Here is a 27,961-nt window from a genome sequence, read left to right as displayed (position 1 = left end):
CGTCATGATTCCCTTTTATTCCAGAAGTTTGGTCCTTAAGGGGTTAAACCATATGCCTGCATTTCAAATAGTACTTCAATCTCCAGATATGCCCTGATCAATCCCTACCTCCTCACTTCCAGACAGCTATTATTAGCGTCAGTTTTCTAATAAATCTTGAAGCCTACGGTATAGAGCAGGCAGGGTAGCAGCTGATTTCAAATGCAAATCTATTCATCATGGAAGAGGAACGAACCAAAGTAATGTAAAACTGTTTCTCAGTGAGACCCAGCACAGGAAAACAGGAGAAGGTAAGCAAGGTAATATATATACACATTGTATTGCAGTGAAAAATTAAATTAAACAAATTCCGTTGTCATGTTTTTAAAACCTAGGATTATAGGAAAGCTAGAGGGTCAGGAACACAAACATGTATTCCTGACTGACCCTATAGTGTTAAAAACACTATCTAGCCCCAATTCCAGTCTGCTGGTGCTGGCTCTGCCCCTGATCTGCCTCGTTGGCTGACATAATCAGAAGTGATTATCTCAGCCAATCACAATGCTTTAATGCTTTCATAGGAAAGCATTGGATTGGCATAGATTGCCCATGTTGATGATCTCAGCAAAGGAGGTAGGCTGGGGGGCAGGGCCAAATGTCGCCCTGCCAATCAGCACCTCCTCATAGAGATGCAATGAATCAATGCATTTCTATGAGAAAAGTACATTGGCTCCATGATGACCCAGGAATCACCTCTAGAAGCCATCTGAGGAGTGGTCACTAGAGATATCCCTAGGCTGCAATGTAAACACTTCAGTTTCTCTGAATAGACAGTGTTTACAGCAAAAAAATCCTGCAGGGACTGACTATACTGACCAGCTTTCTATACATATTAGAGTCTTTTTTTTTTATTTTTTATTACTGCACAGACAAATAACGGCACAATAGGTATGTTTGGGTATAAATTTATTATTAGGGGTTAAGTCAAAAGTTTTTATACACGGGCTGACAATTCATATAAATACACTATTCTTACATCTACATAACACAAAATTTAAGCTTAATAATATTTCACTATTCACTATTGATCGAATTCCCAAATCTTTCTAAAGGTTCAGCATACCCACCGATCTTCGAATCAAATACAATCTATATCTGGAGGAAACACTTGTAAGGCAGATACAGGTTAGCAAGAATTAAGTATAGCTTCAGAAAAGATATCTGGAGCTTATGCACATAGACACAAAGCAAATAATTTTTTCGATCTATGTACAGATATATTATCAGATTACAACTACATAGTTAAATAACGTTGGATATAAGGCGTTATTATGATTACACACAATTGTTTAGTCGTTTAAGCGTACTGAATACTATTGCGAACCCTGGTATTGTAACATAGAAACATAGAATGTGACGGCAGAGAAGAACCATTCGGCCCATCTAGTCTGCCCAATTTTCTATATGCTTTCATTAGTCCCTAGCTTTATCTTATAGTTAGGATAGCCTTATGCCTATCCCACACATGCTTAAACTCCTTTTCTGTGTTAACCTCTACTATTTAAGCTGGAAGGCTATTCCATGCATCCACTACCCTCTCAGTAAAGTAATACTTCCTGATATTATTTTTAAAACTTTGCCCCTCTAATTTAAGACTATGTCCTCTTGTTGTGGTAGTTTTTCTTCTTTTAAATATGGTCTCCTCCTTTATGTATTTAAAGGGACAATATAGTCACCTGAACAACTTTAGCTTAATGAAGCAGTTTTGGTGTATAGAACATGCCCCTGCAGCCTCACTGCTCAATCCTCTGCCATTTAGGAGTTAAATCTCTTTGTTTATGAACCCTAGTCACACCTCCCTGCATGTGACTTGCACAGCCTTCCATAAACACTTCCTGTAAAGAGAGCCCTATTTAGGCTTTTTTTTATTGCAAGTTCTGTTTAATTAAGATTTTCTTATCCCCTGCTATGTTAATAGCTTGCTAGACCCTGCAAGAGCCTCCTGTATGTGATTAAAGTTCAATTTAGAGATTGAAATACAATTATTTAAGGTAAATTACATCTGTTTGAAAGTGAAACCAGATTTTTTTTTTTCATGCAGGCTCTGTCAATCATAGCCAGGGGAGGTGTGGCTAGGGCTGCATAAACAGAAACAAAGTGATTTAACTCCTAAAGGACAGTGAATTGAGCAGTGAAATTGCAGGGGAATGATCTATACACTAAAACTGCTTTATTTAGCTAAATTAATTTAGGTGACTATAGTGTTCCTTTAAATGTTTCTATCATATCCCCGTCTCGTCTTTCCTCCAAGCTATACATGTTAAGATCCTTTAACCTTTCCTGGTAAGTTTTATCATTCAATCCATGAACCAGTTTAGTAGCCCTTCTCTTAACTCTCTAAAGTATCAATATACTTCTGAAGATACGGTCTCCAGTACTGCGTACAATACTCCAAGTGAGGTCTCACCAGTGTTCTGTACAATGGCATGAGCACTTCCCTCTTTCTACTGCTAATACCTTTCCCTATACAACCAAGCACTCTGCTAGCATTTCCTGCTGCTCTATTACATTGTCTGCCAACCTTTAAGTCATCAGAAATAATCACCCCTAAAGCCCTTTCCTCAGATATTGAGGTTAGGACTCTATCAAAAATTCTGTACTCTGCCCTTGGGTTTTTTACATCCAATATGCTTTATTTTGCACGTTTCCACTTTAAATGTCAGTTGCCACAACTCTGACCATTTTTCTAGTTTACCTAAATCATTTGCCATTTGGCTTATCCCTCCTGGAACATCAACCCTGTATCATCAGCAAAAAGACATACCTTACCATCAAGACCAACTGCAACATCACTAATAAAAATATTAAAGAGAATGGGTCCAAGTACAGATCCCACTGATGACAAGCCCAAGCTTCGAATATACTCCATTGACTACAACCCTCTGTTGCCTGTCACTCAGCCACTGCCTAACCCATTCAAAAATATTGGAATCCAAACTTAAACATTGCAATTTATTAATACGCCTTCTATGTGAAACAGTGTCAAAAGCCTTACTAAAATCTAGGTAAGATTAGTTTGGCATGATCTCCCTGAAGTAAACCCATGTTGTCTCTGATCTTGAAATCCATGTGTTTTTAGATGTTCAACAATCCTATCCTTTAATATGGTTTCCATTACCTTCCCCACTACTGAAGTAAGGCTTACTGGCCTATACTGGCCCAACTCCTCCCTGTTACCATTCTTGTGAATGGGCACAGCATTCGCTAACTTCCAATATTCTGGGACTACTCCTGTTAACAATGATCGGTTAAATAAATCTGTTAATGGTTTTGCTAGTACACTACTAAGCTCTTTTAATAACTTTGGGTGTATTCCATCAGGTCCCATTGACTTATTTGTCTTTACTTTTGACAGTTGAAATAGAACCTCTTCCTCTGTAAACTCACATGAAATAAATGACTAATTTGTCCTTTTTCCTAACTGAGGTCCCTTTCCTTCATTTTCATCTGTAAATACTGAACAAAAATATTCATTGAGGCAGTCAGCTAGACCTTTATCCTCTTCTACATACCTTCCTTCTTTTGATTTTAATCAAACTAATCCTTGTTTTACTTTCCTTTTCTCATTTATGTATCTAAAAAAAAAGTTTTGTCCCCCTTTTTTTTTACTGACTATGCTATTTTCTCTTCTGTGTGTGATTTGGAATCTCTTATAACTTGCTTAGCCTCTTTCTGCCTAATCTTATAGATCATTCTGTCTTCCTCACTCTGGGTTCAGCAACAGCTCCTGAGTACATGTTATCCCCCATGTATAGGTGTGTCGTGTTCTCTGGGGGCTAAAATACCTTACTTGGAGGGTGCGCATTCCAGTTTTCCAACTTGGAATTTTCACAGCTGGTTATCATGCACCCATGTCCTATTTGGGACATTTATGAAGCCAGCCAATGTAATCTACCCCCATCAAGCCATATATTTTTGAAAAGTAGACACCCTAGGGTATTTAAATTGTGGAATTTTAACACTTTCCATGCACTAATTCTATCACCAGGCTTTGTCAAACTTTTGGGTAGTCATTTTTTTGTGTTATTTTTCTCTCAAATTGTACTTTAGGCATGGATTCTCAGTTCCTGTTATGTATTACTGACAAAGAACACCCCAATATGTGTTCAGCAACATCTCCAGAGTACAACAGTGCCCCCAATGTACAGGTTTTATGGATTTCTGCAAACTTACAGGGGTCAAATGTAGGGCTTGACATTTGCCAGATTGGTTTGCTGGGCCTATTTTGCCTTTGAGACCGTATAGCAGCCCAGGAAGGAAAATGAACCCCATCATGGCATACCATTTGTAAAAGTAGACAACCCACAGTATTCAAAATAGGGTATGTCCAGTCTTTTGTAGTAGCCACGTAGCCACAAACGCTTGCTAAAGTTAGCGTTCATATATGTTTTTTACACAAAACTGCACTTTTACTGGTGATTTCATCGTTGTGATAAGTTTTACTGTTTTAAACACTCATATTGGTGTTCAGCGAAGTCTCCCAAGTATAACAATACCCCCCATGTACAGGTTTTATGGTGTTTTGGAAAGTTACAGGGTCAATATAGGGCTTGCCCAGTTTAGTTTGCCAGATTGGTTTGCTGGGTTTGTGTTGCCTTTTGAGACCATATGGTTTGCCCAGGAATGTGAAATAACCCCATAATGGCATACCATTTGCAAAAAAAATTTAAATGTAATTATTATTATTTTTTTAAAAATGTATTATTTATTTTAACTGAGTTCCTCAACCCCTCGAGGCGCTCGGTACAGGCAGAGCATCCGATGCTCTGCCTCACTGCCGGGCTCCACGTGGAACAACCCGGAAGTGATCGCTGTGAGGGGGGTATTGCAGCGATGCCTCGACATGGAAGGCATCGCTGCAATATCATTAGAGCTGCTGGAATCGATCATGATCGCTTCCAGTGTTCTAATTCCCCGCGGACGTCTAAAGTACATCTGTGGTCCTTTAAAGACCGTTTTTTTTGTCTGACGTACCTGATACATCCTTGGTCGGGAAGTGGTTAAAGACTATACCATGGCTCTATATGGGGACACGCATGCCAGAGTTTCAGGTTTTATGTTTCAGTCCGACTGGTTCCCAATACAGAACGGGACTCGGCAGGGCTGCCCATTAGTCCTATTAGTGTACGTTCTTTCTATCAAACCTTTGGAAGCAGCCATTAGACAGAATGTAGATATTAAAGGTATAACTGTTTATACATCTGAGATTAAGATTACACTCTACATTGATAAAGTGCTCCTGTTCCTCACGGACCCCGCCGGTTCATTGCCGGAATTGTTTCATCTAGTAGAGGAATTTGGTAAACTTTCTGATTATAAAGTTAAAATACTGACAAACGACCTAAATGGATCCAGGACGGATACCCTTAAGGAGAATTTTAAGTTATAATGAGAGGTGAAGAGCATAAATTATTTGGGTGTAAGACTATTTCTAGATCTCTCAGTAGTCAACTGGCTCAATTATTCGGCACTGGCCACGCAATTTAAGAAATTTCAAAGCGTGGAAGGGTATTGAGCTGTCATGGTTAGGTAGAATTGAGGTAATTATTTCCTATTTATTACCTAGATTGTTATACTTATTTAGGAATATTTTCTAATATATTTCCTATTTATTACCTAGATTGTTATACTTATTTAGGAATATTTTCTAATATATTTCCTATTTATTACCTAGATTGTTATACTTATTTAGGAATATTTTCTAATATATTTCCTATTTATTACCTAGATTGTTATACTTATTTAGGAATATTTTCTAATATATTTCCTATTTATTACCTAGATTGTTATACTTATTTAGGAATATTTTCTAATATATTTCCTATTTATTACCTAGATTGTTATACTTATTTAGGAATATTTTCTAATATATTTCCTATTTATTACCTAGATTGTTATACTTATTTAGGAATATTTTCTAATATATTTCCTATTTATTACCTAGATTGTTATACTTATTTAGGAATATTTTCTAATATATTTCCTATTTATTACCTAGATTGTTATACTTATTTAGGAATATTTTCTAATATATTTCCTATTTATTACCTAGATTGTTTTACTTATTTAGGAATATTTTCTAATATATTTCCTATTTATTACCTAGATTGTTATACTTATTTAGGAATATTTTCTAATATATTTCATATTTATTACCTAGATTGTTATACTTATTTAGGAATATCCCGTTGATGGTAGACTCCCAGACGATTTGCGGATTCCAAATACAGTTCTCTGAATACATTTGGCAGGACAAAGAGAGACTGGACTGTCCAGTGACCACTGAGTATTAGTTAAAATATAACTTTTAATAACTGCAAAATATAAAAAGAGCTAGAGATTTGTCTGGCTCAAAACACGAACAAACATACAGTGGAAAGAAACTCCACAATAGAAAGGTAATAGTTGTCACTATGTACTAAATACTGTCTATCTCCAAAATGTGGATTAGCTAAATGGAAAAACCCTGAATCAATTATACTCTGTATCTATGTAGTAAGAGGGAGAGAGCCTTTGTAACAAAGTAGCAAATAATAAAGATACTTCTACAGAGTGACAGAAGGTAGTTACATTTAGCAGAAATAAGATAAGGATATACGGTAAATCCTGAGACCGAGATAGTGGGAAGAAATAGCCCAGGACGAATAGTACTAGATTAGCCTGGGTAAAAAAATAATAAAAAACGTGTAGCTGGCTTAGCGAACAATCCCTGCTATGGCCAGAAAATAAATTCACTGAGAGAGCAAGTAGCTAGGCTAGTGAACCCTAGAACTAAATATAATCCACAATATAGCTGTGTAGTGGCGTCTTACTATAGCTAAACGCTGGTCTAAAGCTGCCAGTAGCTAAATTCCGAACCTCAGCGTAGTAAAAACTTAGCAGACCCACGGATATCCTAAAGACTCAGCTAATACACCAGGTTGCTAAACAAGCTAAAGTGCAAGCTAAACTTTCAAACTGTCAGAGCGAGAGACTAAGCGTTTGGATACTGTGTATTCATAATTGTTTACCATCTCCCCTTTATGGGATACTTTGTATCACCTTACATCAGATTATAGAACATACGCTCTCTATCAGCTCCCCGTTTGGGTAGTCTAATAGTCTATATGTCCGCACAGCTAGACATTACCACTTGCTGAGAATAGGAACATTCTGTTCCATTTTCTATTACCATTACGGTACCATCCGTTTACGTGTTCTCTACCCTGAGACTTGATTATTTTTTCTTAACAATATAATTTTGTTTAAAGGACCACTCTAGTGCCAGGAAAACATACTCGTTTTCCTGGCACTAGAGTGCCCTGAGGGTCCCCCACCTGCCCGGCTCTGGAAAGGGGAAAAGGGGTAAAACTTACCTTTTTCCAGCACTGGGCGGGGAGATCTCTGCCTCCGATCCTCCTCCGTTCCACCCCGTCGGCTGAATGCGCACGCGCGGCAAGAGCTGCGCGCGCATTCAGCCGGTCGCATAGGAAAGCATTTACAATGCTTTCCTATGGACGCTTGCGTGCTCTCACTGTGATTTTCACAGTGAGAATCACGCAAGCGCCTCTAGCGGCTGTCAATGAAACAGCCACTAGAGGATTTGGGGGAAGGCTTAACCCATTAATAAACATAGCAGTACAATATACCTATCCTGTCATTTGTACCTTCAGTGAGCTGGGCGACAATTGTATCATAGCAGGGAATTACCCGCTCCACCTGAGCGTTTGATACTTCAACTATTGTTTACCATCTTCCCTCTATTGGATACTTGGTATCGCCTATATCAGAGTACACTACATACTGTCACTACCAGTTCCCCGCCTGGGAAGTCTAATAATCTATATGTTCATATTTGTTAGAGATTACTAATCGTTGAGAATATGAATATTTTGTTCCATTCTCCAGCTATATGACGACATCCTGTCACGTGTTTCCTACCTTGACACTTCATTGTACGCCTTTACTCTCTTATTATTACTATTCTGCTCTATTATTGTCACGGCGTTACATTAACCAATCCAGTTATTTTATCAATATCTATATCCTTGTACACAGTTTTCTCTGTATATCAATATATATATATTGATCTTTTTGTGTTCTCGGTTTTTTGACTGCCTAACTGACATTCTCTTTTGTCAGTAAGTCACTGCCGGGATAGTTCATTCTGACGTCCCAGTATTTACTATTAAAGGACTTTTAATTGCCCATTATTAGGAACAGACTCTATTTTCTTCTCCATCTCCCCTTTCGCCCCCCCCTGTTTTTGTAGTATATTCTATTTTTGGGTTACCCCCTTTTTCTGTTCCTAGATATTAGTACATTTTTGGCCACTCTTGTATAGTCATATAATTTATAATACTGAAATGGAATTTGGGTATAAACAAAGTCTCACGTAAAACTGAATGAAAAGATAAAATTTTTGCAAAAAAAAGTCTTCCAAATTTTTACCAATGCTAGTTCTCTGTTATTCCCTAATTTTCTGTTCCAGAACCTTATTCTTACCTTATTTCAGCTGGATACTTCTGCAGTTATCTGAAGACTAGGTGTGCACCAGGGAGATTTGATTTAAATTAAAGGGACACTATAGTCACCTGAACAACTTTAGCTTAATGAAGCAGTTTTGGTGTATAGAACATGCCCCTGCAGCCTCACTGCTCAATCCTCTGCCATTTAGGAGTTAAATCCCTTTGTTTATGAACCCTAGTCACACCTCCCTGCATGTGACTTGCACAGCCTTCCATAAACACTTCCTGTAAAGAGAGCCCTATTTAGGCTTTCTTTATTGCAAGTTCTGTTTAATTAAGATTTTCTTATCCCCTGCTATGTTAATAGCTTGCTAGGCCCTGCAAGGGCCTCCTGTATGTGATTAAAGTTCAATTTAGAGATTGAGATACAATTATTTAAGGTAAATTACATCTGTTTGAAAGTGAAACCAGTTTGTTTTTTTCATGCAGGCTCTGTCAATCATAGCCAGGGGAGGTGTGGCTAGGGCTGCATAAACAGAAACAAAGTGATTTAACTCCTAGATGACAGTGAATTGAGCAGTGAAATTGCAGGGGAATGATCTATACACAAAAACTGCTTTATTTAGCTAAATTAATTTAGGTGACTATAGTGTTCCTTTAAATGTTTCTATCATATCCCCGTCTCGTCTTTCCTCCAAGCTATACATGTTAAGATCCTTTAACCTTTCCTGGTAAGTTTTATCATGCAATCCATGAACCAGTTTAGTAGCCCTTCTCTTAACTCTCTCTAAAGTATCAATATACTTCCTTTAAGTCAATTTAAATCACAACTTAAAAAATCATGATTTAAATCACTAGTAAAGACTCATTCTTGTTTTCATTTTAATATTTCCAACCAGACGAAGATTTCATTTTTAGAATAATAACTTTTCAGATTAAACAGTTATATCAGTGCTGATTTTATTAAATATACCGTGAGAAATACATAGACACATACAAAGTTACAAACGCCGCCCCGACCGATCAGCATGTCCTCATAGAGATGGATTGAATCAATGCAACCCTTTGTAGGGAAAGTTCAGCGTCTCCATTATGTCAGTGCTGCACACTGTGCCGCACTGCCCCAGGAAGCACCTCTAGTGGCCGTCTGAGGAGTAACCACTAGAGGTGTTCCTAGGCTGTAATTTAAACATTGCCTTTCCTCTGAAAAGGCAGTGTTAACATTAAAATGCCTGGAGGGACTGAATATACTCACCAGAACAAATACAATAAGCTGTAGATGTTCTGGCGACTATAGTGTCCCTTTAACTGCAATTGTTTTCCCTCTTATCTGGGTCCCCACCTGGAGCCAAGTTTTCTCTGGTGCTGGTTGACGAGCATCCAGCTAATGCAGAGTTGCAGAAGCCAGATGCCAATCCCTCCGGTTATTCATTGGCTATTAGTGTCAGCTGAGTGCTCTTAGTCAATGAATGACTGTCCGTGCAAAGAATATGCACAGAATTGACATTAACCAGCCTGGAACTCCTGTTTTTGGCTGGCTCATGACGTACAAATGCCACTGCTGGCGGTGGAGTTACACCTCTCAGTATTCAAGTGCTTGCAGAGTTTCATATTGAAAAGCTGCACATAAAGACTCCAAGCAACATAACCATTTCAAATCAATGAAGTGGTTATGGTGCTTCAGTAACTCTTTAGGTTAAGATTTTTATTGTGTGTATATAGATTTCCAGTATAACAATGGGACTGAGATATGTTTCTGAATGTTTATTTATATTAACTTGTTTGCTGTCAAAATGTTATCTCTATAGACACAAGTTCAATTAGTGAAATTCATATACCAAAAAATATAAATATTGCAAAAATATACAGCCTCATGGTACATAAATAATTCCTTTTAATGCTGAATAACATTTGGACTATAAACTAAACTGAGACTGAGCTCAGGAGAAAACAAAAAGCTTAAAAAAGGTCTTGAGTTCAGAAATCAGATGCATCCAAGATGTTGGGAGTTTTTTGGTGTTTGAGCAAGTATACCCTGGTCAGGTCTAAAAGAAAACTATCAAGGTCCACATGTACAGGACAGGGTTCACAGCAAGTGGAAAGCAAGTACTAACACAAGATAGAGGTTCAGGAAGCTTTATAATGATTATAAAGAGAAAGCTTTAGAAGGCTGCTCTTCAGAACCAGGGCTGCCCCACGTCTTAGCACTGTCAGTAGAATCTTGGTCACCTGAAGGAAATTGCAGCATTAAGGTGATATAGGCAGAGTTATCTGGATGACATTAGGAGCCCCTGAGTGTGTTTGTACCATATCTGTCATCACTTTACATGTCAGCTGCATTGAGATGTCCGATCCAAGCTATGAAACATGCTGCCGACCCATTAGAAGAGTCAACGACCACAAATAGGCAAATAATATAAGATCAAACAGTATCATCAGGACTAACATTCATTTTACCAGAATGCCTAACGAGCTCACAAAGATTGCAAGGTTTTTAACATAGCAAAGCCGACCTTGTACATGAAGCCAACATTGTACATGTGCTCTCCTTTTTATACAGTCTCGGTCAAGGGTCAGCAACCTGTGGCATGTGTTGCATGCATGCGCTCGAGGTACCTTTGCACAGCACTTAAGGCTGCCAGATCCAAACAGGCTCTGGCTTATTAGGAGTCCCAGTTAGAAACTATTCTTCAGATATCTGCTAGTGTAAGAAGGTGGTGAGGGACAATCCATAAATTACGCATTGCAGAATTTAGAGGATGTAATCTCAGATAACTTCCTCCAAGCACTTGTAAACTAAGTCCTCACTGGAGTAGAGCAGCCCACAGCAGCTATCTCAGCAAATGCCCTTGGCCTGTACCTGACCAGCCCAGTCCCTTTTGGACCACAGGGAAGCCACCCACACTGCTAGATATACACAGAGCTGCAGAATAGCCTCCTCATTATAAAAATAGTACAAACAGCCCACACAAACAAGCAAAGTTCCCACAAACACAACACCACCGACAATCCTCACACACACACAACCCCAGAAGTAGTCTCTCACATGCAATACCACAAGCAGCCCCACATATACACACACTACCAAACACACAATATGACATATCATCCACACACACAATTCCACAAGCCACCCCATACTAAACCGACATTCATAGGTGTCATACACAATACCACAAACTACTTATGAACATACACAATATAACTGCCCACAAACGCACAAACACAACGCTACAATGGAACTGCACCATAAATACATGTACCATAAATAACACAAGCGCAATACGTCAACATACACACCTCAATTAAAAAATATAATATTGGTACGCCAAGGGACTTAAAGCTCTTCTTTTGGCACAGGTCTACTAAAAGGTTGCCTACTCCTGGTCTAGGTAGTGAAGCAATTGAATATGGTACCAGCACAAAAATAATAGAAATAGAGATTGTATCATAATGAGCGACCGTCAGATAAGTGGATGTATTACATTAATATGGAAATCTTAATAGCAGACAACAGCTCATCATGCAACATAGACAAAACAAGTGTGACTCGTGAAGACAGATACAAAATATTTGTATTTAATGTTATAAAAGGCTGAAAACAAGACTGACCATAACTTTAGCAATACATGCGCAAACATTTTTTTAAATAGCATATTGGTTGTCAGCATGTAGGTCTAGGTGCATCAGGCATCTGGCAATAATAACAGAGAATATATTTTTTTTAAAGAGTTTGAGAGTTTGATAAGTAGCTATACAGATACAGTTTGCCACCTTGCAGATTTTTTTTCTCGCCAACACTTGATTATGTGGTTTTTACCACCCTGTTGTCAATGCAGTGTTATGTGAATTAACTCTATAATGTATACATTAGAAAAATATATTAAAAACACCTTTCTTTTTCTTGGAATAGGATCATCAAAAAGAAAGCCACTTGTTTCAGAGTCTTCAACAGTATCATCTTGGTGGAGTGGTGATCGGAAATGTTTGACACTGTCCACAGATTGCGGTGGTGATGGAGTGGAAGGGTAGGAGTAGTCACTTGGTGTTCCCCAACTCCAGTAGTCACTACTGCTAGTGCTCGAAGCAATAAACCCAACTTCTTTCCAAGACCCATTATTATTATCTGTAAACAAGACAAGAAAGATATGAAACATTCAAACATGCACTACATACTAGACTTGGGCATTCATGTTCGGCCGAATACATTTTGTCAGAATTTTCGGCAATTAGTCCATTTGTCTGATAGATGAGTGAATGAATACAAATTCATCCTGCAATTTGTTTTTTCATTTTAGTTTATTACAAGGAGGGAGCTACCAGCATCCTAAATCGCCCTATGGCCCCCTTACCCTACAGAGTCAATATGACCCCCTTTCTAGTATATACATCCTCCTTCCTGCCCTTACTCACCCTGCCGCAAGTAGGGGCATGCCCACTTGCTAGATATTGCTGCTAATCCAATATAGGGGACTAGCACAGGTCCCCCATTACACCATGGTGGGGCACATACGAAAATAGATTAGAGCACTCTGTGTCAAATTGCATGTTGAGTGCTCTTCCCACCCTGCAAGCTCAGTCTGGGAAGAGCAGAATGGATGGAGGGGAGAAGATGGATTTTATTTCAGGTCCTTTTTCATTTAAATAGGCCTTTTTTGGGGCTGAAGAAAAGAAGATGGCAGTAGAAAGAAGAAATCTAATAGTAAGTATTATTTTTCTATTTTACAAGTATGTAGTTAATTGGACCCCCTTCACTATTATTAGGTTGCGGGGTGTAGGTAGGGTTTTTTATGGGATGCATGACTATGGGCTTGGGGACCCCTAGACATGAGGGGGTAAGATACTTTTTATGAGAGGGGACAATAGGTCCACCTCCCCATTATTATTTAGGGCCGCAACCCACCACCAAAGGGTGTCAGTATTTTCCCTATGATTAGCAAAAATTTACAAGGTAGAACTACCATCGCTAAGTTTGCCATTTCCCTCAGCCATCACTACTGACGTTTGTAGGGGAAAAGGCATTGTCTATGGACCTCTAAAGACCTCAGTGATGTACTCACGTGCAAGCATGAGGACCAACCGGATATAGATAGCAGTAGCTACAAAGGACACTGAAGTTAAGTAAAACTCACCTCCCCTGCACCGGACTCCGAGTGGAGTAGTCTTTGCAAAATATACAAATGCCCCAGACAATGACAGAACCACTTCATCACCAGTTCCTTTGGGATCTCAGCAGTGATTATTTAAAGGCGCTCTAAAGACCATAACACAACAGTTTATTGTAGTGTTGATAATGTAAGGAGTCTTTGGGTGTCATCTCCCCATGTATTGCTCTCCTGTCCCTCTCTGGCTGCTCAGATGATGCAGAAGTTAATCTAAACTTGAATAATATACTATTTCATGGAAAAATCTGTATTGAACAGTTTCTCATTGGACTGTGCTGTGAGAAAAGCATCTGATTAATACAGTATTATGACATTAATACAGTAATAATGGTATTCTAGTGGGTCTGTTTCTCATGGTTCTGTTCTTCATCTAATTCATTTATGAATGTCTTTTCAGAGAGGTCTCAGGTGTTTGTTTTTTTGTTTGATTCTAAGGGTTCACATACTTCTGATCCCAAACATTATCTGTATTCATAAAATAGGAAGACCACATACATACTACCCTTTTATCTCTCTTTGTATTATTCTTTCTTTATACTATCTCATTCCAGTTGATGAGTTTTTCTCTCTTTTTTGATGTTTCCAAAACTGTGCACAAATAGCAAAGAGCTTGTCCTTTTACCAGTTAGACGAGCAGGAGGGCTGAGGACCACAGGGCTTGTAGACAGGCTAGTCAGTACCATGGCAGCTGTCACTTTATCCATATCTACTTCATCTTCACATTTTCTAATAGAAGAAAAAAATATATTATGTTTTATTTATTCACAAATACAAATATAAGAGACAGAACTTCTCGTTTTAAATTACAGAAAAAAATATTACATACATTGGATTAGCATGACAATTAGATGTGTAAGAAATGTAATTGTTTGAGCATCCTAGGAGATACCCAAAAAGGAGAGAACTCTCAATGTATTCTACCTTCCACCTTACTAAAAAAAAAGTATGGTATATTTCAGTGCACCTTTTCTAGAGCTCTCTCTTACTGTGTAGCTATTGTCAGAGGTGTAGTCCAAAACATCTGGAGTGCCAAAGGTTGTCTACCCCTGCCCTACGCTGTGGGTGGATAAATTCCTGGGAAGAACCTGCTTACTGTTCTTACCTTTTCCATTATCCACATACAATGGGTGAAAAGTTATCAGCTCAATATGGATAGGTTGATGGAGAATGATCCCTTCAACCTCCTGTCCAGCCTCACACACAGACTGAGGGCGAGCTTAGACAGCACTGAGTTTTACACCAGCAGGTCTGCTATAAAGCATAGGAGGCTGACTGGACAATTGAGAACACCATCTAAATCAACAGGTACTTATCTCTTCCATCAGTCCACTCAATCTCCAAAAAGGCACATTATACATGATGAAAAACAGGCACAGCCTACAGGACAGGTCATCTCCTCTACCTAATGGGACATCTGGCCCTGTCATTAGCCTGTGGTTCAAATAATGCGTCATAACATTGGAGGTCCAAAGAAACTAGAGGTCCTGTAGGGAACCTACTCAATGGTTACTACATTTACAGAGGTCGAAGTGAACTTATGTAATACAGAATGACCTTCAGGGTGCCCAGTCACTCTGACTATTATTTTCTCACCTTTACTTAAAAGCCATAAAACAAGTCACAGGGTATAAAGGGGTGATGTAAACCTAACATTTTCATCTTTAGCCCCATATCACAGGCTGACATGTTGTGTAACTTTCAGCACCAACTAGTAAACAAACAAGATCAACATCTTTATAGACATGTTTTTAGATTAAAATGCAAAGTTGGAAACTCTCTACCTTAGTGAAGAGCAAAATGTGTTACACACACACCTCTCCAATTAACTACTGTAGTAAATAATCATATTTAGGTTTACAAAATCCAGTAAAGGACAAAAAACAAAAAAAGAAGAATAAACTGGTTCTCTGTTCTAAAGTTATATCAGGGTATATAATTGGTGAATTGTAAGTCCTAACCATCACTTTGCCTACTCAAAGAAAACCACGCTGTGCTGACAAAAATGTCAAGACAATATATACAAATATATATTGTCAATATATCAAACATATAAATAACAAATACACAAGTTAAATACTACAAAGATGTTGCGTGGATGTTCGAGAAATAGAAATTCTTGGAAGTGTCTGTGGTATAATGAAAGTAACTTGAAGAATGAGACCAAATAGAATATTTATATAAGTATGTTTCCTCAGTATTCTGTTCTTATCATTCCAGCATTTTGAATTCTACTGTAATAGAATTGTAAAAAACCTGAACACTTTTCTAATGTTCTGCAATTGATATTTTATTAATGCAGTTCTTCATATAGATCAAACGTTATAGCTTGATTTGCTTACTAGAGCTTTCTGAGAATTCTGTAGTGAGAAAATATAATCAATTCTTATTACTACACAGACATCTTGATGGAACCTTGCATAAGAACCAATAGAAGATAGTGCTCTCGAGAATAACTGACATGAAATGAACAGTTCTCAAAATAAATCTTGGTATCACGTAATGGGAAATGTGTCACACAGAAAAGACTATATGCAATTTAAGCAAAAATGTTATCACACAGTAACTGCCTGCCATGTGATGATTTACAGCTCTCAGGTCTAGAAACATGTAGAATTCCTACAGATGAGATAGTTGCAAAATGTGTGGCAAAAAATCAAAATGGTGGCACATCTAATTCTATGGTTTACTTTTGAACTTTATGTCAGTAATTAATGCCAGCTACTGACGAAATGAACATCAAAGCTATATCAGACATTTGAGGTAATTTTTTCTCATTTGACTGCCTTGGCGTGCATCATTGAGAGAATCAGAAAGCCAACTGAAAAAGGTCTTCTTCTTGAAGACCTCAGGACCTCAGGAACTCTGAATGGAGAGTGTGAGTACAGGCACATATTTAGTCTACGGGGCCAGTGAACATGCAGCACTGAGAATTTTCAAATTAGAATTTTTTGAGAAATATCAGTTTCCCTTATTAATTTAGTTCTGGCACATCTTTTGTCTCTGGAATCACGCCTGATTCTATTGAAAAGATTAGCTACGTAATATCCCCTATTTATCATTAAATAATGTTTGGCCCACCATATGTGAACAGCATTTCATATCTGTATCTCCAAGGATGAAAAGAGCCTTGTGATTTCTCTCACCATTTTCAAAGTTTGCCTCCAAAACATTGGAAGGGCCGTGACCATTCTTTCCCAAAGGTTTTAATCAAAATCTATCTCATGGATAAAACAACACCAGTTTACCTTAAGCCATGGGACATTTACAATAAACCCCCCTCCCCCCTTGGCTCCAAAATCACTGTTATACCCTTTAGCCCACAGATACACTTACATTGATTGCCCCCTTGCAAGCACCTCTCCTCCTCCTCTTCAATTCAATTTCTTTCTTTTATTCTCAATAAATCTTTTTTCGTTGGGTTTACATTTTTTACTTTAGTTAAAGTACCTTATGCACTTGCTTCATCAATGATGATTACTATGTTACTCCAAATACAAGCAAATGAAAATGTGAATTTCAGATTTAAGGCAAACAAAGCTGACTGGAAGAAATTCTTTATGAACATAACAGGTTTATACAGCAATAAAACTCTCATATCATGTCATCATTTACCTTTCCCACATTACTTCCCACTGGTAAACTTCTTCCAGTTGTGTCTCTTCCTGCAGTGGTGTCCATCTTACCATACTTTCCATTCTCTCCAGACTCTCTTCCCCACTTTCTGCCCTTCTGTAAATATCTTACCATCACCATCTCTATCCATATTCTGCCCCACACCCTCAACTTCTGTTCCCTTTCATCATACCCCCACACCCTCAACCTTCTCCATATTCTCCCCCACCATGTGTACCGTTTCTCACTACCCCCACAGACACCTTCAACTTTCTCCATATTCTCCCCCACCATGTGTACCGTTTCTCATTACCCCCACAGACACCTTCAACTTTCTCCATATTCTCCCCCACCATGTGTACCGTTTCTCATTACCCCCACAGACACCTTCAACTTTCTCCATATTCTCCCCCACCATGTGTACCGTTTCTCATTACCCCCACAGACACCTTCAACATTCTCCATATTCTCCCCCACCATGTGTACCGTTTCTCATTACCCCCACACCTTCAACTTTTTCCACTTTCTGCCCACCATGTGTACTGTTTCTCATTACCCCCACATAAACCTTCAACGTTCTCCATATTCTCCCCCACCATGTAAAGTGTTTCTCATTACCCCCACACCTTCAACTTTTTCTATATTCTCCCCACCATGTGTACCGTTTCTCATTACCCCCACACCTTCAACTTTTTCCATATTCTCCCTACCATGTATACTGTTTCTCATTACCCCCACATAAACCTTCAACTTTTTCCATATTCTCCCTACCATGTGTACAGTTTCTCATTACCCCCACACCTTCAACTTTTTCCACTTTCTGCCCACCATGTGTACTGTTTCTCATTACCCCACATAAACCTTCAACTTTCTCCATATTCTTCCCCACCATGTGTGCCGTTTATCATTACCCCACATAAACCTTCAACTTTCTCAATATTCTCCCCCACCATGTATACCATTTCTCATTACTCCCACACCCTCAACTTTCTCCATATTCTCCCCCACCATGTGTACCGTTTCTCATTACCCCCACATAACTTTCAACTTTCTCCATACTCTCCCCCAATCTTCTATCCCCTTTTCTCATCATATTCTCCCTCCACAAATTGACCTTTTTCCATATTCTCTCCCACACCTTCTGCCTCATTTTTCATATTCACCGGCCCACACCTTTAACTATTTCCCTTTCTGTCTCTATCCTCATATGCTCCCTTACACACCCTCAACTTTCTGCATATTTTCCCCTACCATCTGTCCCTCTACCCAGATTGTTTCTCTGTCACACAGATGTAATAAACAAAGCCTGCATTTTCAGTGTTACAAAATCAAGTCTCCACTTCTGGTAACCCTGTGTGGTTGCCTGTCTGGGGGAGGACACTTGCCTTGGTGCCACCCTTCCCCAAGATCCATTCCTGGTTTTAGGAAGACTATTTGGCTTGGCTGCGTATAACATACTAATTGTCCTCCCAATTTCTAAATAAGTCAGTAAGATGCACAAAGCAAATTAATATATGCAAATAATAGTACAAGCCCACATAACAGGTTTATACAGCAATAAAACTCTCATATCATGTCATCATTTACCTTTCCCACATTACTTCCCACTGGTAAACTTCTTCCAGTTGTGTCTCTTCCTGCAGTGGTGTCCATCTTACCATACTTTCCATTCTCTCCAGACTCTCTTCCCCACTTTCTGCCCTTCTGTAAATATCTTACCATCACCATCTCTATCCATATTCTGCCCCACACCCTCAACTTCTGTTCCCTTTCATCATACCCCCACACCCTCAACCTTCTCCATATTCTCCCCCACCATGTGTACCGTTTCTCACTACCCCCACAGACACCTTCAACTTTCTCCATATTCTCCCCCACCATGTGTACCGTTTCTCATTACCCCCACAGACACCTTCAACTTTCTCCATATTCTCCCCCACCATGTGTACCGTTTCTCATTACCCCCACAGACACCTTCAACTTTCTCCATATTCTCCCCCACCATGTGTACCGTTTCTCATTACCCCCACAGACACCTTCAACATTCTCCATATTCTCCCCCACCATGTGTACCGTTTCTCATTACCCCCACACCTTTAACTTTTTCCACTTTCTGCCCACCATGTGTACTGTTTCTCATTACCCCCACATAAACCTTCAACGTTCTCCATATTCTCCCCCACCATGTAAAGTGTTTCTCATTACCCCCACACCTTCAACTTTTTCTATATTCTCCCCACCATGTGTACCGTTTCTCATTACCCCCACACCTTCAACTTTTTCCATATTCTCCCTACCATGTATACTGTTTCTCTCCCCCACCATGTGTACCGTTTCTCATTACCCCCACATAACTTTCAACTTTCTCCATACTCTCCCCCGATCTTCTATCCCTTTTTCTCATCATATTCTCCCTCCACAAATTGACCTTTTTCCATATTCTCTCCCACACCTTCTGCCTCATTTTTCATATTCACCGGCCCACACCTTTAACTATTTCCCTTTCTGTCTCTATCCTCATATGCTCCCTTACACACCCTCAACTTTCTGCATATTTTCCCCTACCATCTGTCCCTCTACCCAGATTGTTTCTCTGTCACACAGATGTAATAAACAAAGCCTGCATTTTCAGTGTTACAAAATCAAGTCTCCACTTCTGGTAACCCTGTGTGGGTGCCTGTCTGGGGGAGGACACTTGCCTTGGTGCCACCCTTCCCCAAGATCCATTCCTGGTTTTAGGAAGACTATTTGGCTTGGCTGCGTATAACATACTAATTGTCCTCCCAATTTCTAAATAAGTCAGTAAGATGCACAAAGCAAATTAATATATGCAAATAATAGTACAAGCCCAAATTAATTAAGGTCAAGATCTAAAGGACAATCTAAGTACTATAACCACTATAGATTATTATAGTCACTATGTTGCTAGGTGACTATGGCTGATTTTCCCTGTACTCTTTGCCCATCCATTTTTGTGCACAGGTCATACTGAAGAAGTGCACTAACTTATTATCCATCAAAAACATTTGCATTGGAATGTAGAAGGCTGGTTAAGGGTGATTTATATGGCTGGGAATGTGCTTTTGGTATTTATAAATCATTGTCTTTTATACAAAAGGGAAATATGGTGGGAAATATATTACAGGGACTATAGACACCCAGACCACTCCAGCTCATTGAAGTGGTCTGGTTGCTGTCACCCAGTCTCCCTTAGTCCTGCAATGTAAATAATTGCAGCTTTAGAGAAACAGCACTAACTACATTGCAGGACTAAGACTGCCACTAGTGTCTGTCAATCAGACAGCCACTAGAGGCACTTCCTGGTTTCTAAACAGACTGCATGAGTACAGACAGTGTCAGTAAAATCCCCGTAGGAAAGCACTGCAGCAATCAGGAGGGAGTAATGCACTAACTAATACCAAAGGACTTTTGGTCCTCACTCTCTGCATGAAGACATCGAGCATCAGTTTAATCCCCATAGGAAAGCATTGCAGCAACGCTTTCCTATGTTGAGGGACTAATGCACTTGCGGAACTCACCGTGCATGTGTATTAGCCCAACTCGTTGGATGATATTGGAAGAGGTGTAGCTATGACCCGACGCAAAGGAGATCTACGCTGGAATCGGGTAAGTGTAACAAGGTTTTTTAACCCTTGCAGCACCGGGGCAGGGGAAGGGGGGCTCTACGGGAGGGTACAGCCAGAGGGACATTAGAATTAGGAAGACACTTTTGTATTCCTAATGTTAATAGTGTTTCTTTAATAGCTGGTTTAGGTGTGTTAGTGAAGCTCGAGTAAAGAGTAGAGGCGTAAGTACCAAACAGTACAGACTTCGTGTGTGGACAATCATCTTTGGCTCTGTTTATAAACCATTTTCCTTTTAGAGAATACAAATAGAAAATATTGGTTATTTTTTGTGCTTTCTGAGAATTGTATCTGTTTATATTGAACTCCACATAAATAGTTACGTCTTTCTAGGTTCATGCCACCACAGGACAATTTCATTTACTTTATAAATAATTTATTAGGGGCTCTCTGCTCACAAGCACTAGATATAAGAGCTGGGAAGAATAGCAATTTAAAAAGTATTTTAATGACAGATTGGAGAAGCCATACTACTATTCCAAGCTAGCACTTTCCAAAGCATTAAGTAGTAACCTGATAAAATAGCTCAGAAAAAAAATCCAAAGGCACAGTAAGAAAAATGCCATATATTAAAAAACTAATACTCTACTCCTACCGCCTTAAAGGGGACTTGTCATACCCCAAACAACTAATTGCTCATTAGATTAAGCATAAGATTCAGTCTCTACATTGTGCAAGCAGTTCTGCTAGCAAATGTCTCGATTAGGAGAAAAAACTAAAAATAGATTTCTCTCCCAGCTGTCAGTCAATGCTGAGAGGTCCCTCTGCTTTCCACGCATAGCAACCACCGCGCATGCACTGTGGTTGCTATGGAAACTCCCTAGTCAGCACTTGTTGTGGCATTTACCGTCCTGACAGAAAAAGTTGTGCCGAGCAACAATCATGCACATGGAAACCTGGTAATTGCTTTTGGGGTCAAAGGCCGGTTACGGCCAATCGGATCCACAGGAGGGGTATTTAAACCCAATTCTCATTTTGCTCATTGCCCTGTTGTGGATTCATCCTGATGGTAATCCGAGAGTGCATTCCTGATCTTGATTTTCTGGTATTTGACTTTGGCTTTGTTTTAACTTCCCTGAATTCTGGTATCCTTGACTTTTGGCTTTCGTTGTGTCTGATTCTGTGTTCCTGACCTCAGCAGTATTTTGACTATTCTTGGATACGTTAAGTCCGGCCATTCTAAGGTCTGTTTATACGTTATCCTTAGTCCTAGGTGTGACACAGTTCTGCGTGCTGGATCAACTTGTAATCCTGACAGTATCTTTGTGAATATGGTATATCCAATGTATACAGGAGCAGTTTCAGGTTCATTTTAACAACTGGCCCATCTAATGCCTGCTGTTATGTATTCCTGATCTTAATTCAATTACCCTAAACCTAACTATACTATCACAACAATATCCCTCATTTATATGCAATAGCCATATTTTATTCAAGGGTGTCTTATCTATTTGCTTATTTTTCTTTTACCTAAGCCCTGTTAGTCTACTGGTCTATATTAGCTAGATGTACTTTTTTCATTAGGACTATCTGAATCAATATCCTCTGGCTTTTTCCTAAATTTGAATCCTACAGTATGGTTTAGCCTGAAAGGAACACTTTAATGGAAAAAAAATATAGATATCATTTTTTTTTCATTTTTGTTGTGCAGGTGATTACAAGACAACGCCAAACGCCCCAACAGCGTACATAGAGGCACACAAGCTTAGCACATTTTTCTTTTTTTTCTTTTGGTAGTCCATTATTGGGGAGCCACCAGTAGGTGCAGGAGGCATGGGGGTATGTAACACCTGCTGGCTAGCCGTCCCCATGCCAGCATGCCCCAATGGGAAGCCTTGCTATATGATTGGCAGAGCTCGTTGGAGCAAGGCGCCGTGACAGGTCTCTGCGGCCTCCACACCACCCCCCTGATGTCGGTGATCGCCGGGGTTTTTCGGGTCTATATTTCTTATTTTTGCGACCCATCGTTGTGAGTACGGTTCTCCTTGAGTTTGGGAGCCTTTGGGTGAGTAAATTCCGCTTTGTTCAGCGTTTAGGCTCCGTTCAGTTGTTGGCTCCGCTCAGTTGTTGGCTCCGCCCCTCTCCCCCCCCTCCTCCCAGAAAATATATTTTTAATGCTAATATTGATAAGGAAGAATAGTTGAACTACGGTTAAAACTCTGTTAATTGTTACTTATATGTGTGTATGTGTACCTGTGTGTGTCAGTTTTATGTGTAACTGAGTTGTGTGAGTGCATAGATCCCATCATTGAAATACCAGCACTGCACAAAAATACATCCTTACATTCAAACACACAAACACACAAACACATCCCTGCATTCAAATGACAACAATACATACAAACACACAACTGCATTCGAATGCCAACACTATACAGAAATACACATTTTTATTGTTCTAAGAAAGTGCTAAATTAAATTTTTGCTACTTTTTTGTTGTTTTGTGCATTTATATATATATTTCTTAGGCATCAGCCCTCCAAAACTGTTTACCGTATATACTCGAGTATAAGCCGACCCGAATATAAGCTCGAGGCCCCTAATTTTACCCCAAAAAACTGGGAAAACTTATTGACTCGAGTATAAGACTAGGGTGGGAAATGCAGCAGCTACTGATATATTTCTAAATAAAATTAGATCCTAAAAAAATTATATTAATTGAACATTTATTTACAGTGTGTGTATATAATGAATGCAGTGTGTGTGTGTATGAATGCAGTGTGTGTATGAGTGCAGTGTGTGTGTATATGAGTGCAGTGTGTGTGTGTATGAGTGCAGTGTGTGTGTGTATGAGTGCAGTGTGTGTGTGTATGAGTGCAGTGTGTGTGTGTATGAGTGCAGTGTGTGTGTGTATGAGTGCAGTGTGTGTGTATGAGTGCAGTGTGTGTGTATGAGTGCAGTGTGTGTGTATGAGTGCAGTGTGTGTATGAGTGCAGTGTGTGTGTGTATGAGTGCAGTGTGTGTGTATGAGTGCATTGTGTGTGTATGAGTGCAGTGTGTGTATGTGTGTGATGCAGTGTGAGTGTGTGTGATGCAGTGTGTGTATGAGTGCAGTGTGTGTGTATGAGTGCAGTGTGAGTGTGTGTGATGCAGTGTGTGTTTGTGTATGTGTTGCAGAGCCTTGGTGGGGGGTGGGCATTTTTATTATTATTTTTTTTAATTATTATTTTAATAATTTTTTTTGTTAAATTATTATTTTTTATTTTATTATTATTTATATTTATTTATTTTTTTCGTCCCCTCTCCCTGCTTGATACATGGCAGGGAAGGGGGCTCTCACTCCCTGGTGGTCCAGTGGCATTGGCAGTTCAGTGGAGGGGGGCTGGCAGGAAGCTGTTACTTACCTCTCCTGCAGCTCCTGTCAGCTCCCTTCTCCTCCGGTCCGGTCCGGTCAGCTCCATCTGCAAGTCCCAGTGTAAGTCTCGCGGCCGCGCTATGACCCCGCGGCTCTCACGAGAATTACACTGGGAGCTGACAGGGGAGCTGACCGGACCGGCACAGAGGAGAAGAGAGCTGACAAGAGCTGCAGTAGAGGTAATCTGCCAGCCCCCCTCCTACACAGCCCCATTGTCTGTATTATGGCAATGTAAATTGCCATAATACAGACATTGACTCGAGTATAAGTCGAGTTGGGGTTTTTCAGCACAAAAGTGTGTGTGTATGAGTGCAGTGTGAGTGTGTGTGATGCAGTGTGTGTTTGTGTATGTGTTGCAGAGCCTTGGTGGGGGTGGGCATTTTTATTATTTTTTTTTTAATTATTATTTGAATATTTTTTTTTTGTTATATTATATTATTATTTTTATAATATTATTATTTTATTATTATTTATATATTTTTTTCGTCCCCCCTCCCTGCTTGATACATGGCAGGGAGGGGGGCTCTCACTCCCTGGTGGTCCAGTGGCATTGGCAGTTCAGTGGAGGGGGGCTGGCAGGAAGCGTTTACTTACCTCTCCTGCAGCTCCTGTCAGCTCCCTTCTCCTCCGCGCTGGTCCGGTCAGCTCTCCTGTCATCTCCCAGTGTAAGTCTCGCGGCCGCGCTATGACCCCGCGGCTCTCGCGAGACTTACACTGGGACTTGCAGAGGGAGCTGACCGGACCGGCGCGAAGGAGGAGGGAGCTGACAGGAGCTGCAGGAGAGGTAAGGAAGAGCTTACTGCCAGCCCCCCTCCTACACAGCCCCCAGTCTGTATTATGGCAATGTAAATTGCCATAATGCAGACATTGACTTGAGTATAAGTCGAGTTGGGTTTTTTCAGCACAAAAAATGTGCTGAAAAACTCGGCTTATACTCGAGTATATACGGTAAGTGGACAGCTTGGCCTCCAGAACAAATAAGTTTGACACCCCTGGCTTAGAGCATTTCCTTAACATACAGCTCAGGTATCCCAAAATAAACATGAAGGTAGAAAAACACATTTATTTGTAGTCTGTCTGCTAATATGCAATAAAGGGGCACTCTGGACCCCTAAAGTACTTTATCTTCCCTACCTAATCTTATCTAAACCCTGGAGGAGTTTGAAGCTTATTTGGGTTTCAAGATGGGAACACGACCTAAGGGAGGAATTAGAGAAAAGTGATTGATCTGATGTTTTTACTAACACCATCACCCAATCCACCTTAGTCAAACAGAACTGGTATAAGGTCCAGGCTCTCGGGTATGTTTACCCAACCAGACTGGTTAAAGTCCAACCTGGTGTGGTTTCCAATTGCCAAAAAGTCAGAAAGTTGTGAGATTCCTTGTTAGCTAAACTCTTCATTGTTTGCTAAACTTCTTTAAAATATGGAACATCTAAAACTAAAATGTACTTGTAGATTGCAGTTGCAAACTCTTTCTCCTTTCACCTAAATTCGTAACCAGACAGTGACATCAGGCTTTACAACTTTTCACTTGCCCACTAGAGTAAAAACTCACTCCTGGTAAGTGTGCCAATGATTGTCCAGACTTGCAGTGGTGAGTCACATTAATACCTGTCTAATAGGATAGTAGGATTTGATTTTGAACCTGGTGACCAGTAGAGTGGTAATGTTTTTTTTGTCCACCATGGAAAGCAATTATCAAATAGCACTTAGTGACCACTAATCATTCAATGGTAGACTAACAAAAAACAAAAACTTTCAGCTGTCACAAAACATATGTGGGTAAAATTTTTATTTAGGATTATGGTGCTGCCGGTAAGCACAAATGAATGCCAATGCCATGATAGTGAGAGACTGAGACAAGCGTGGAAACAAGCTGAATGTGTCTATGTCTTGTGCTTATCATGGGAAGGTAGAGGGGGGGATTCTCATTACCAGTCAACTCCCTGGTAAACACTTTACGTAATCGATCTGATTCAAATTGTCTCTGGAAAGTTATTCCAGATGTTGGCAACTATTATTTACCTCAACAGATGAGGTTTGTATGGATCAAGCCAAAATTCGTGTACTGGGCTAAGCAACATATTTTTATAGAGAGTATAAAAGTGTAAAGAGAGTATAGATATGTTCATAACTACACATATACTGCATGTTTATTTTATTTTTTTACATTCTTTATTTGTAATAGTTTTCAAGACAGGGAGGGAGACAGAAAAAAGAAAAGGGAGGGGAGGGGGGGGAAACAAGTTACACGTTACAGAATACAGTGCATCTATGAACAGTTTGACTGACTACCTAAAGTCAGAAGCGACTACTGTGATACCTTTGCGATTGATACACAGCCAGCCTGCACCTTGTCCGCATGGGCGGAGTTCCGCTGGAGGGCTGGGCCGTGATGGGCGTAAGTGACACATACAGTAGACCAGTCTGGGGTTGACAGAGGGGTGTGTACCGGTGTCAAGGTCGGCAGGGGGAGATCACCCTATGTGGGAGGGTTTCTGACTTGTAGTGATGACAGGGCTCTAGCCACAGATGACCGTGGCTTGGTTCGGGCATAGGGGGGGAAATGGGAGGGGAGGAGGGGAGAAGGGGAAGGTCTGGGACCAAGGGTATCCTTAAGGGGTATGGAACGGTATAGAAGGTTTAGTCGCCTGGGGTTTATCGGAGGTAAAGTAGGCTGGTCAGGCCTGTCCTCGGGTGATATAGGACGTCCAGGGATACCATAGGAGAGCACATTTGTCCGAGCGTTCCTGCAGGGACGCGGTCAACATTTCCATATTGTGTATTTCCTCTACCTTATCCACCCATTGTTTGTATGTGGGCACTGCCTGGCTTTTCCAGTTCAGTGGAATGAGGCTTTTCGCGGCAGAGAGCAGGTGTATCGTAAGCAGTTTCTTATACCTTTGGGCAGGCATGGATGTGTGGTGCAGGAGCATTGGTAGTGGCTGCAGTGGGAGATCTGGGTCTACAATTTCGGTGATCTTAGTATGTATCAACTGCCAGTATGGGACAATGCGGGGACAGGTCCACCATATGTGAAGGTTGGTACCAGGGGCTGAGCTACATCTCCAGCATTCGCCAGAGGAAGTGCCATACATGCGTTTAAGCATGTCTGGGGTTCTATACCACTGTGTGAGCAGTTTATAGCTCATCTCCTGATACTTAGAGCTGATGGAGCACTTGTGGGTTAAGAGGAAGATTTTGTCCCACTCCTGGGCCGTCAGGCGCACCCCCGTCTCCCTCTCCCACTTGTCATTGAACCCTAGAGGGCATTCATTGCCCAGCGATTGTAGTGTAGCGTAAAGGTGGGATATTGCATGTTCTAGGTGTTTCCTGTCGGTGCATAGGCGCTCGAATTCTGTCAGTTGTCTATGTATGTGGTCTTTACCTCGGAGGTTCGTGTAATAGGTCTTCACCTGGTGGTAGTGGAACCTGTCTAGTGTGGTTGGTCTCTGTGCCGTCACTACGTCCGTCAGCGGTTTAAGGGTTCTGTCATCTGTCCATTGGTGAAGGTAGATCCAGTCCGTCCGGCTGAAATTCCTAAAAGCCGAGGGGGGAAGACCCCCTGCCAGATTCGGGTTGTGTGCGAGTGGGGTAAGTGGGTTTGGTGATGTGGTGAGCCGGTGTGTGTAGCGCAATGTGCACCATACCCTAAGGGTAGCATCGATGAGTGGGTTTTGGGTTCTGAGTTCCGCG

At 40.3% G+C, this 27,961-nt stretch overlaps 1 protein-coding gene across 2 annotated transcripts in view; it reads right to left on the bottom strand.

The window, feature by feature from the left end:
• Window positions 1-27,961, bottom strand: part of ZNF704 (zinc finger protein 704) — a 112,264-nt gene that overhangs the window by 20,037 nt on the left and 64,266 nt on the right. For both annotated transcript variants that reach the window (XM_063450362.1, XM_063450363.1), the window contains exons 4-5: window positions 14,274-14,377; window positions 12,380-12,612 (exon numbers count right to left, since the gene is read on the bottom strand). In XM_063450362.1, the coding sequence (XP_063306432.1) occupies window positions 12,380-12,612; window positions 14,274-14,377 (337 nt within the window). The remainder of the gene's footprint in view (window positions 1-12,379; window positions 12,613-14,273; window positions 14,378-27,961) is intronic.

The sequence above is a fragment of the Pelobates fuscus genome, chromosome 4 (assembly GCF_036172605.1).
Source record: "Pelobates fuscus isolate aPelFus1 chromosome 4, aPelFus1.pri, whole genome shotgun sequence".
Classification (NCBI taxonomy): Eukaryota; Metazoa; Chordata; class Amphibia; order Anura; family Pelobatidae; genus Pelobates; species Pelobates fuscus.
This window is presented reverse-complemented; position numbering and strand designations above follow the sequence as displayed.